Here is a 12198-nt window from a genome sequence, read left to right on the forward strand (position 1 = left end):
ATCCCACCCCATCGTTGTTCCTCGAGTATCACCCGGTGCGGGGCCGATTCCGAGGCCATGACGACGTGCATTACCAATTGGAATACGATCATGGCCGAGTCTTCCCATCGCCTGTGTTCCCGCGCGGAGACTGCGGGCGAGGTGGTCCAGGTCCTTAGGGTGGAAAGTACGAGGATGTGGTGGACTGACGTTCATGTGGATGACCCAAACGTAACATATAAAGAGCGGCATGTAACCCCCGATGGTTGAGGCTCTTGGGACGATCAGCTCAAGCGCCAATTCAACTCAAGGATATCACAATGTCCACCGCTCTGTCTCTTGTTCTCTCGGGTCTTCTGTTGGCACCTTCAGTCAGCGCTCAGGCGTATGAGGCTGGTAGCCGCTCGGAAGACGCCTTCAGCTATGTTCAGCCTTTGAACACCACCATTCTTGGTCCCTATGGCCACTCTCCGGCCGTTTACCCGTCTCGTGAGTAATCGATCAAGTCCAAATAAAGGTAGTTAAACTGATGCACTCCAGCCAACACCACTGGTGCCGGCGGCTGGGAGGAGGCTTTGGCTAAGGCCAAGGCTTTCGTCGCCGAACTGACAGTCGAGGAGAAGGCCGATATGGTCACTGGCCAGCCCGGCCCTTGCGTTGGAAACATCGTCGCTATCCCGCGTCTCGGTTTCCAAGGTCTCTGCTTGCAAGACGGACCTCTTTCGATCCGTGTCGCCGACTATGCCAGCGTCTTCTCCGCAGGTGTCTCTGCTGCAGCCACCTGGGACAGAGATATCTTGTATGAGAGAGGTCTTGCCATGGGCAAGGAGTTCAGAGCCAAGGGTGCCCACGTTGCTCTCAGGTTGGTAGCCCTCCTCTTCCAACTCTTCCTACCAACCCACTGACTCCTGAACAGCCCTGTAGCTGGACCACTCGGTAGATCTGCCTATTCTGGCCGCAATTGGGAGGGATTCAGCCCTGATCCTTACTTGACTGGAGTCTCAATGTACCAGACTATCGTCGGCCACCAAGATGCTGGAGTACAGGCCACAGCCAAGCACTGGATTCTTAACGAACAGGAGACCATGAGAAACCCGACGTTTGACCCCAACGGCACTTCTACCGACATCGTTGACCAGGCTCTCTCATCAAATGTGGACGACAGAACCCTCCATGAGCTGTACATGTGGCCTTTTGCCGACGCTGTTAAGGCTAAGGCCTCCTCTTTCATGTGCGCCTACCAGCGCATCAACGGCTCTTACGGCTGCCAGAACTCCAAGTCTCTCAACGGTCTTTTGAAGACCGAATTGGGCTTTGAGGGATATGTCATGAGCGATTGGGGTGCGACTCACACTGGAGTTGCTGCAATTGAAGCTGGTCTCGACATGGATATGCCTGGTAAGTCTACCTATGGTTCTGGATGTTGTAGTCCCTCGCGACTGGCATCTCAGCCGACCCATTTTCTGCCCTATTTTGGCCTGGCGCATTCTTTCTGGTCATCTTACAAATATAATGACTAACCAACTTTGCAGGTGGACTTGGCACCTACGGCATGGACTGGAAGTCCGGCTCTTTCTTTGGCGGCAACGTTACGCTCGCTGTCAACAACGGCACACTCGACGTCACTCGTGTTGACGACATGATCCTCCGCATCATGACACCTTACTACTGGCTCGGCCAAGACAAGGATTTCCCTACCGTCGACCCCTCCACTGGTGATCTTAACACCTTCTCTCCTAAGTCGACTTGGGTCCGCGAGTTCAACCTGACCGGTGAGCGTAGCCGTGACGTCCGCCAGGACCACGGCGAGCTGATCCGCAAGCACGGCGCTGCTGCCACCGTTCTGCTTAAGAACGAGAACAAGGCCCTCCCTCTCAAGGCTCCCAAGTCCATCGCCATCTTCGGTAACGATGCCGGCGAAGACACCCAGGGCTTCTACAACCAGAAGGACTTTGAGTACGGTACTCTTACCGCTGGTGGTGGATCCGGCACTGGCCGTTTGACTTACCTTGTCACTCCTCTCGAGGCTATTAAGACTCGCGCTGCCAAGGATGGCGCCCTTGTTCAGCAGTGGCTTAACAACACCCTCATCATCGAATCCGACCCGAACGACCTCTGGATCCCCAAGGCTCCTGAGGTCTGCCTCGTCTTCCTGAAGACCTGGGCTGAGGAGGCTGCGGATCGCCAGCACCTTAGCGTCGACTGGAACGGCGATGACGTTGTCGAGAATGTCGCCAACAACTGCAACAACACCATCGTTATCACCCACTCCTCTGGAATCAACACCCTCCCCTGGGCCGACCACCCCAACATCACCGCCATCCTCGCTGCCCACTACCCCGGCCAGGAGTCTGGCAACTCCCTCGTCGACGTTCTCTACGGCGACGTTAACCCTTCCGCCAGACTGCCCTACACCATCGCTCTGAACGGAACTGACTACAACGCTCCCCCTACGACGGCCATTAACACCACCGGCTCATACGACTGGCAAAGTTGGTTCGACGAGAAGCTCGAGATTGACTACCGTCACTTTGACGCCCACAACATTTCTGTCCGCTACGAGTTCGGCTTCGGTCTCAGCTACACTACCTTCGAGATCGCCAGCTTTGAGGCTAGCCCCGTCGAGGACAACATTACCTCCGCCCCCGAGGAGCGCCCCGTCGAGCCCGGTGGAAACCCTGCTCTTTGGGAGACCATCTACAACGCCACCGCCTCCATCACCAACACTGGCGAGGTCGATGGCGCTGCCGTTCCTCAGCTCTACGTCAGCTTCCCTGCCGACACCACCCCCGCTGGCACTCCTCCCAAGCAGCTCCGTGGCTTCGAGAAGGTGCCCTTGGCCGTTGGCGAGACCAAGACTGTTGGATTCGGGCTGATGCGCCGAGACCTCAGCTACTGGGACGTCGTTTCCCAGCAGTGGGTCATTCCTACTGGAGAGTTCACTCTCAGCCTCGGCTGGAGCAGCAGGAACTTGAAGGCTTTCACCAAGATCACACCGGTGCAGGCGTAAGTCTTTCGCAATTTGTTGTGGGGGGCTTTACGATGCATGAATTATGACTCTGGATAATATTAGTAATGTCTGGGTAGCAGTAAAATAAATTCCTTTTCAGTTGAAACATTGAATGACAACGTGGAACGCCCTTTGCTAGAGATTTGATGAAGAAACTGGCCTGGAAGGCTATGCTAAAAGGGATTTTGGCAGCATACGCATGAGCGAAAAGAGAGTTTGCATCTCATGTTCGCGCTTCCGCGGAATTTAAACAAATCAGATTTACATGACGTATTTGGGCGAGGTACATAGTATAGAAAAATCGGCTTTAGAAGAGACATGTCCTGGCTGTTCATCCTTTGTGATGGCTGCACGACATGGGGGGCCCAACAACGGTCAGCTTCCCGCAAAGTTATAGAAGCAAGTCTGTTTCCTTTGCATATGAGCAGGAGTATATATAATGGGTATAAAACGAGGTCTAGCTATTGCTTCTTGAATTTCAGAACCCTTGAGGAAGAGACCAATCACAGTATTCAATCCAGAGTTTCGGGGCGGTCGGCAGATCGCCGAATGTGGCCGACTCCACACTGGGATTCAGCTCTGGATGTGAGGAAGTGTTACATGAATATCCATCGGACGATGGCGTCACAGCAACATCTCCAGACCTTTCGTCTGAAGTCAATTACCGTCTTTGGCGCGGACTTCCCCACGTCACTGGAAGTGAGGCGGTTGAATAAAGAATAACAAAGCCGCCACCTTAACAAGCTTAAGAACTAGACTGTCGAGCCTCAAATCGTCATTCTCAATCGTTCATCAATTCAAGTTGAACGTGAAGCACGATGTCGACCGTCGAGCATCGCACCTTTTCCGAAAAGCGTTCGGGCGTTCCGGCGCCTAGTTTCCACAGAGATCCAAGCGAGCGCAGGAACTTGGTAAGACCGCACCATCGCTTTGACGTCTGCGCAAACCACCTGTGGCAACCGCTAATGGTCGTAGATTCAGAGCGCAGTCTTCCATCTGAAAACCCTCTACCTCTTCACGAGAAGCGACATCAAGACCGTGCTCGCCCCTCAAATCATATTCATCACCTCGATCGTGCTCGGCCGCGAGGCGCTCACAACCGCCCAGAGCTCGACGTCATCCGACACGGCACGAAGACTGCCTCTAGCCATACTATGGATATGGCTTAACCTCGTCGTATGCGGGATCTCAAACCAGCGGTTGGCGGATTCGATTATCGAGGATGAACATAACAAGCCATGGCGCCCACTCGCCGCAAAGCGTTTAACACCCGAGCAAGCGCGAAAACTTCTTATGGGAATGATCCCAGTGGTAGTCGTCATCAGTGCTGTGCTGGGCGGCTTCATGCCAACTTTGTCGATGATGACCCTACTCTGGATGTACAACGACCTCGATGGTAGCAGTATTAACATCTGGACTCGGAACGGCATCAACACAGGCGGGATAATGTGTTTCAGCGCCGGTGCACTAGAGGTCCTCTCTGGCGGAGAGCTTCTGCCAAAGGCTTGGGCTTGGATTGGATTGACAGGCGCTGTGATCGCGACCACAGTCCAAGCACTGGACTTTCCCGACATGGAAGGCGACAAGGCCCGGGGCCGACAGACTATCCCGCTATTGTATAGCGAGGGCATAGCTCGTGGCGGGCTTGCCTTCATGGTGTTACTTTGGTCTATTGCTTGTCCGATGTTCTGGAAGCTTCAACTACTGTACTGGACTGTACCTGTAGGAGTGGGGGCATCGATGGCTGCGCTGACAATGCTAAGGCGTGAAGAGAAGTCTGACCATGTCGTGGCTAAGATATGGTGTTTGTGGTTGTCAGTGTTGTATGTTTTGCCGCTCTTTGCTGCATGAGAGGACGGGCAGTTGTTTCAGCGAACACTTGATAGGGCAGAGCCCATTGGTTGGAAGATAAGATATGTGCCGAGGAGGCACTTGAGAATACCCCATAAACGCAAGGCATGAGAAAGGACACTTGGACGTATGAAAATTAGTTCATGAGTTGAGACTTCTACAAATTTCATCAAATTTTTCATACTAGGGCCACCTGGCCTACGTTCAAGCACTGCTTGTCGCTTTACTTTGAGCTTTTGAGTTTCAGACCTTTTGCTTTCTTCGTCTATCAGTATTATTTCTCAATCATATGTCGCTTTTGGCACTAGTCGTGAAATTTACAACGTTGACGTCTAGGCTCGGCTTTGCAACAAGATCTTTTGTTGGGGGTTTCAGTGCTTGAATCAAGACATGTCAACTACTTTAATAGTAGTAACTCGGCATCTACTTTAGCGAGCGCCGAGTGGGAAATGCAGTGCCGGGTACATATTATTATGGGGTTTCTGCATGCGCTTCCCCTCAACAACCGACCCCCATGCGCCCAAATGCTTACTGGTGGAGTCGAGTATGTCCGCCGAACGCGTGTATTTCGAGTGCTGCAGCTAGTAGACCCTGATCCTCTACCCCGGCGAGAAACAATTTTAGGTGATTCTCGCGCCATTCTGCAGATTTGCCAGAACTTTCAATGATACGGGCACTCTCTCCGCATCCATCCATTCCCCCAGATAGCGGGGAAGCGGGAGGGGTGGCTGGTATCCTGGTGCAGCAACGAATATATTATAACTGCTGCACTTCAGTCTGGGATGAGACGATGTGCCGTTCAATAGGATTTCTGTGCCTTGCATCGTCTGGTAAAACTTCCGATCGTAATTTGGCACGTGGAAACCTGCCAGGATGTTTTCCCCTAAAGCGGCCTTGCTCGGCATGGCCGCCACGGCAGCCCTTGCGTTGCCAGCAGCACCCGAAACCCCATTCAACTGGCAGAATACGGACTACGTGTAAGAAATAGCATCTCTCTAACGTTTTTGTGTGGATTGATGCATAACGGGCTGACACACCAACTTAGGCTTACCTTTGGTGACTCGTACACGTTCGTCCTGGGAACCGAAGGCCGCCCGGCGTACAGTTTCATTGGCTCACAGCTGAACATCTCTTTCACCCCAGAGCAGCTTCTTTCCGACCGTATTGTTCCAGGGCAAAACACATCTTCAGCGGGCGGTCCCAACTGGGTCCAAGAACTGACAGGGTGTAAAGAGGGACTTCCAAGAGACTGTGATAGACAGCTTTGGGGCTTTGCTTATGCTGGAGCCGATATCTCGACGACGTTGTAAGTGGGAAGAGCATTGCTGACATACATGCCAACTGTGGCTAATTCAATACTAGTGTCCCATTGCACTGGAACCATACTATTTCATACGAGAACCAAGTCTACCAATGGGACACGTATGGAAAGTCGGTAATCAATGCCGACACCACGAAGACGCTCGTTGCCTCGTGGATCGGCATCAACGACATCAACGACATGGCAAGCTTCCAATTCCCCGTCCAGGGTTTGAATAACTTCCAAGAGCTGTACACGGCGGCGATTGCCGAGCAGTTCGCCGCTCTGGAGACAGTGTACAACGCTGGATATCGCAACTTCCTCTTCTTGAACTTGCCTCCGCTGGATAAGAACGTATGCAAACCCTATCTCTGGCACGGCTCACCGTCGAAACCTCTGACTAACCGAAATGCAGCCAGCCTCTCAGCTGAACCCGGCGCGCCTACCAAACACAACTATGATTAATACATTCAACGAGGCTGTCAATCAAACCGCCAAGGCGTTCACGGCAAGCCATCCGGGCGCAACCGCGTTGGTGTTTGATACGTATAGCTGGCTCACCCACGTCTTTGATAATGCAGCATCCTTTGGATTCACCAATACCACATCTTTCTGCCCTCGCTACAACGCTTGGGACATCGACACGAATTATGCTGCGTATGGATGTCAGCCGATCTACGAATACTTTTGGTACAATTCGGGACATATCACGTACCACGTCCATGAGATCCTAGCCTCCAAGGTTGAGGAGTTTCTGATACAGAAGAGTTCCGGTCGTTGCGGTGGGAAAAATCAAACAACAGACGTATTGGGAACCCGTTGGAACAATGGTAAATCAACCTAAATTCAACGAGCAGCAAGGATGGACCGCTCGTAACCGCCCGCCGCCAAAAGACCATCACAGGCAGTGGTTTGACTCAAAGGATGCGGCTCAGGGACATTATTAAGTGCCATAGAGTAATTACAAAGTCAAGGCTTCGAATATCAATAAAATAGGTTGTATCCCCTTAACTGACTGACAGAGAGAATACAAAAAATTCACCCGTGGTTTAAGCGTGGTTGAATGAGTTTTTCTTTTTCTTTTCTTAGAACCTCCCCTCTATCTACTTGTAAAAAACTCACTTGCGCTCGCCCATGATAGGATAAGGCTATGCACACGTAATGCGGTAAGGGCTGATGAGAGTACCAAACTGACGCTTGACTCTGGGCTACGAGTTTATTCGTCATGATGCTCGTAAACACGCACGCAACGTTGTCAACGTTGTGCATTTGGTAACGCGGTACAGGGTTCAATCGTGCCGTTGTGCCGATTGCGGTCTAGGTGTGACCAGATAGGAAGGTCACAGCTCTCACCGAATCAGCACCAGGGACCAAATCTAGGTTATGTAACCCCACTCCAGAGCTCATTTTATCTTGCGATCCTTCGGAAACGCGTCATGCCATACGTACCAGGCATCAACATCTCGCCGATAAATAAAACTTCCTCCATCCTCGCTGGAGATTGAACACTTGCTCTAAATCTGGATCGGCATTCGTTGTTGACCACCGATGTATGCCACCATGTTGTCCTCCGCTTCGTTGATGGTCGGAGGCCTTGTCGGGCTCGCGGCCGCGCAGTTCCCGCCGACTCCGGATCACGTCAAGGTGCTGAAGTCTAAATTCCACGAAAACGTCACAATCTCATACAAAGAGGTAAGGCGACGTGTAGAGTTCAGCTCAATTGAAAACACACATTTGACGTGCTGATTGTCCTCCAATAGCCTGGCATTTGTGAAACCACGCCAGGAGTCAAGTCGTACGCCGGGTACGTCCACCTGCCACCCGGTACTTTGGACGATGGCAGCGGAGAAGCCCAAGACTACCCAATCAATACGTAAGCATGACGCGAATGAAAGAATTCGCGACATTAGGCTCATCCGTATCGACAGCTTCTTTTGGTTTTTTGAAGCCCGAAAGGCACCAGAGAATGCCCCGTTGGCGATCTGGCTCAACGGTGGCCCTGGTGCCTCGTCCATTATGGGGCTCCTCGAAGAGAACGGGCCCTGCTTCGTCAACGAGGACTCGAAAACAACCCGGCTGAACCCTTGGAGCTGGAATAACGAGGTGAACATGCTGTATATCGACCAGCCGACCCAAGTCGGCTTTTCATACGATATTCCGACAAACATTACTATCAGGCCGGGTGAGGAGGAACACCTTGAGATGTTCCCTGCCGACTTTAGTGAAGGAATTCCCGACGGAAACTACACCTATCGCTATGGAACGGCTTCCAGCCAAAAGATCTCACAGACTTCAAACACCACTGCCCATGCCGCGCACGCCTTGTGGCACTTTGCCCAGACCTGGTTCTTCGAGTTTCCTTTCTACAAGCCTGTTGACGACAGAGTGAGTCTTTGGGGAGAGTCATACGGAGGACACTACGCGCCCGGTATTTTCCAGGAGTTCCAAACCCAGAACGAATTGATCCAAAACGGAACCTCGCCAGAGAAGAATGCCCAGTACATCCACCTCGACACGCTCGGAATTATAAACGGTCTGATCGATCTTTCAATCCAGGGCGAAACGTGGATCACGTTTCCCTACAATAACGTGAGTGAGACCATCCAATATAAGCTGCTGATCACATCCCGCAAGTGTGAGAGTACCGGCACTAATCCATGTAAAGACGTATGGGATACAAGTCTTCAACGAGTCCATCTATGATAAGCTCATGTACAACTGGACACGGCCAGATGGCTGCAGGGATCGACTCGTGAATTGCCAAGACGCACTCAAAGAGCATGGCCCGCTCTTCGCAAATGTAGCGAAGAACTATACAGAGATTTGCGGAACGCTCGTGGAAGAGTGCGGGTTCAACGCTGTTGAAATGTATCAGACAATCGAAAACGGTAAAGGTTGGTACGATATTGGACATGAAAAACACGATCCGTTCCCGGCCCCGCACCTGTACGGCTATCTCACCCAGGGGGAGGTTTTGTCGTCTCTCGGTGTGCCTGTCAACTATTCGGAGTCGTCGGGGGCCGTGGGCAAGGTTTTCAACCAGAACTTTGGTAAGAATGCTCCGTTTCCTGCGTGACTTCAGATGAACGTTAAGTTGAGATCGATATAGATTTAATACTTGGTGGGTTTGGGGAGTCAATCGGGTATCTGCTCGACCACGGAGTCAAGGTTCATATGATGTGTGAGTCCCAACTTTCAGCATTATTCCTAGATTGAAACCACTCCCCTCTAACGCGGCTCAGACGGAGATCGCGACTACGCCTGCAACTGGGTCGGGGGCGAAAAGGCAAGTCTGGCGATTCCGTACAACCGATCGATAGACTTCGCGAACGCAGGCTATGCGCCTCTTATCACGCCCGACGGGATAACGGGAATGACGCGTCAATTCGGCAACTACAGCTTTTCGCGTGTCTACCAAGCCGGTCATGAGGTGCCGTCGTACCAACCCGTCACAGCGTACGAGATCTTCATGCGTGCGACGTTCAACCGGGACATCGCCACGGGATTGATCCCCGTAACCGATGAGCTGTCAACCGTCGGGCTCAAGGATACCTGGCACATCAAGAACGTCCCGCCCCAGCAGCCGGACCCGATCTGCTACGTGCTCAAGCCCGAGACATGCCGGCCCGAGGTGTGGGAGAAGGTCGCCAACGGCACAGCATTGGTGAGGGACTGGTACGTTATCGGCGACGCTGTCGATGATGCAGAAAGTACGCAGCCCGCAGACAACGGCCAGCAGGCGTACGAAGAGTTGTAAGGCTAGTGCGGACGATAGTTTGAGGCACCGCCGCAAAGCTCGCGCGCCGGGTGAGAAATTTCAGACCATCGGACAAGTGTGTTTGAGCGATTGGATGAATGAAAGGAAACGGAGGGGAAGCATGCAGCGCTGGTCGCAGCCCTGTGCCCTAGCGCCGGTGCTCTACTTAGTTATAGTTACGGACCGCGCGTTTTAGCTCCCCCAACCGAGCTTGATCAATTAGACGCAAGGGTTTGCGCGTATTCGCTACGTGTGCGAAGATGGCCCGTGATTGGAATTTAAACTATCTCGTCTGATAACATCTGCCAATCCGGGGCTCACATTTCGGCGAGACTCAGGATCCGCCAGCTGGCGGCATTCATCCGATCCGGTGGCTTGGATGGGCCTGGCGGAAGGATGTTGCCCCGGCGGCAAGACTGCACAGTCCCCCCCGGGAGGCGCAGCGCCGAGAGCGTGGGCTGAACAGGGCCGAGCCTTTAGGACGGAGGGGAGTGGGCGTTATGGGGGGGGCGGCCAACGCGGGTGTCGGGGCAGCGGGGGGGGTGACCGGGGTCTCTCGATCTTTGCGTGTACGACTTTCACATGCTAGTCATGAAGGACGAAGCCCATATCAAAAGACCCAGTGTCCCAGTGTTTCTCGACAACTGTTGCACAAGAGACTTGGACAGGTTCTGCTCCTGTTATGTATCTGGGTTTTGTCGCTCGCCCAACTCCACTGATCTGCTGAAGTGTTTCGACGCGCCCAGTTTTGGCTGAAACTGCACTGAAACCACTCAACCCCCCCCCCCCCCCCCCCCCATCTCCCGATAAACACTTTCGTCCCTTTTTGAAGACCACCTCGCCCCCGAACGTCGGGTCGCGGGCTCCACGACGCAAAGAAACGATTTATAGACAGAAGGCACAAATTACGGATACGACAAAATCACGAGGGGCACGAACATGGACAGCAAATCGTTTTCATCTCGCATCAGCGACCTCGTCAAGGTATGAGGCGAACCCCCCACCTATTCCCCCAACTTGGCCCGGCAGCGGGTCCCGTGAACGACTCATGAACAACACCGCTAACATGAGCCGCTCAAGTTTCTGTCATCCGTTCAGGGAGACCTGTCAAATGTCACGGCGCCCCCCTCTTTTCTGGCGCCCTCGTCGGTCGTCGAGGTCGGCCACTGCTGGTGCCAGCGGCCCGGCGTCTTCGTCGCCCCGGCGCTCGAGTCCGACCCGGAGAAGCGTAGCTTGAAGGTGCTCCGCATGATTCTCATCGCCATGCGCAGCCAGTTCTATGTTGCCGGCGCGCCGAATGTCAGCATCAAGAAGCCCCTCAACGCCTTCCTGGGAGAGGTCTTCCTCGCGTCGTGGACGGATTCCGACCGCAAGGCCAGGACGGAGCTCGTCGCCGAGCAGGTCAGCCACCACCCGCCCATCACTGCGATGCACATGGGCAGTAAGGAGCATGGTATCCGGGCGGATGGCTATGCGCGCGTCGAGATGACCTTTTCAAGTAGCGTAAACATTCGTCAGATTGGACATGTCAGTTCCCCCCTGACCGTTGCTGCCGCGACTTTGCTAACCTTTGAGTCATTAGGCTGTCCTGCACATCGACAGATATGAAGAAGATTATCTAATTCCGCTGCCGGAAGTGAAGGTCCGCGGCTTTCTTAGCGCGTGTCTGTACCCTGAGGTTTTGGGAACATATTACATCGTTTCTAACACGGGCTTCATATCCGAAATCAAGTTCTCGGGCAGCGGTGTTTTCAGGGGAAAGAAGAACACGTTCGAGGCACGGATGTACCACAAGAACGACAAGAAACAGACCATCTATGAGCTGCAGGGCTGTTGGAGTGAAGGCTGGACAGTAAAGGACGGGAGGACGGGCGAGATATTGGAGAAGTACGAGGTCGACGCATTGGACAACCTGCCTGCGCCCATCGAGCTGGAACCGCTCCAGAATCAAGATCCGTGGGAATCAAGGCGCGCATGGAGTGGGGTCATCGCAGGGCTGGACAACGGCGACTTCCGCGAGACGGTGAACGCAAAGAGCCAAGTCGAGGAGGCGCAACGGCGCATGAGAGCCGAGGAGAAGAAGAAGGGCGAGACCTGGGAACCGTTGTTTTTCAAGAGCATTCCGGGAGAAGATCACGATGTCTTTCACCGGTTAACCAAGGGCGTTGATTGGCAGTTACACGACAAGCATACTAAGGGCGTTTGGAGGATCGATGATGCGAAGCGGGATTCGGTACAACGGCCGTTTAGGGGGGAGCTTACACCGCTGGGATAGAACTGTAAATCTGTTTACATATTAAT

General features: G+C 53.3%; 4 protein-coding genes across 4 annotated transcripts; all 4 read left to right on the plus strand.

Moving 5' to 3' along the window:
• Positions 1-299: 299 nt before the first annotated feature.
• EsH8_I_001401 (glycoside hydrolase superfamily) lies at positions 300-2989 on the plus strand (the record flags this gene model as incomplete). Its single annotated transcript, XM_083268814.1, has 4 exons — positions 300-468; positions 520-841; positions 896-1377; positions 1512-2989. 4 exons carry the CDS (start codon positions 300-302, stop codon positions 2987-2989), a joined length of 2451 nt encoding a protein of 816 aa, XP_083119252.1.
• Positions 2990-3807: 818 nt separating this feature from the next.
• Positions 3808-6984, plus strand: EsH8_I_001402 (uncharacterized protein; the record flags this gene model as incomplete). Its single annotated transcript, XM_083268815.1, has 6 exons — positions 3808-3900; positions 3971-4647; positions 5713-5817; positions 5886-6146; positions 6203-6494; positions 6556-6984. The coding sequence occupies 6 exons, from the start codon at positions 3808-3810 to the stop codon at positions 6982-6984; spliced, it is 1857 nt and encodes a 618-aa protein (XP_083119253.1).
• A 716-nt stretch (positions 6985-7700) lies between these two features.
• Positions 7701-9897, plus strand: EsH8_I_001403 (uncharacterized protein; the record flags this gene model as incomplete). The annotated part of the gene is made up of 6 exons (XM_083268816.1): positions 7701-7832; positions 7901-8013; positions 8069-8729; positions 8806-9190; positions 9250-9321; positions 9383-9897. 6 exons carry the CDS (start codon positions 7701-7703, stop codon positions 9895-9897), a joined length of 1878 nt encoding a protein of 625 aa, XP_083119254.1.
• A 939-nt stretch (positions 9898-10836) lies between these two features.
• Positions 10837-12172, plus strand: EsH8_I_001404 (uncharacterized protein; the record flags this gene model as incomplete). The annotated part of the gene is made up of 3 exons (XM_083268817.1): positions 10837-10881; positions 10978-11424; positions 11480-12172. 3 exons carry the CDS (start codon positions 10837-10839, stop codon positions 12170-12172), a joined length of 1185 nt encoding a protein of 394 aa, XP_083119255.1.
• Positions 12173-12198: the final 26 nt, after the last annotated feature.

This window comes from Colletotrichum jinshuiense, chromosome 1 (genome assembly GCF_051148585.1).
Source record: "Colletotrichum jinshuiense chromosome 1, complete sequence".
In the NCBI taxonomy this organism is placed as follows: domain Eukaryota; kingdom Fungi; phylum Ascomycota; class Sordariomycetes; order Glomerellales; family Glomerellaceae; genus Colletotrichum; species Colletotrichum jinshuiense.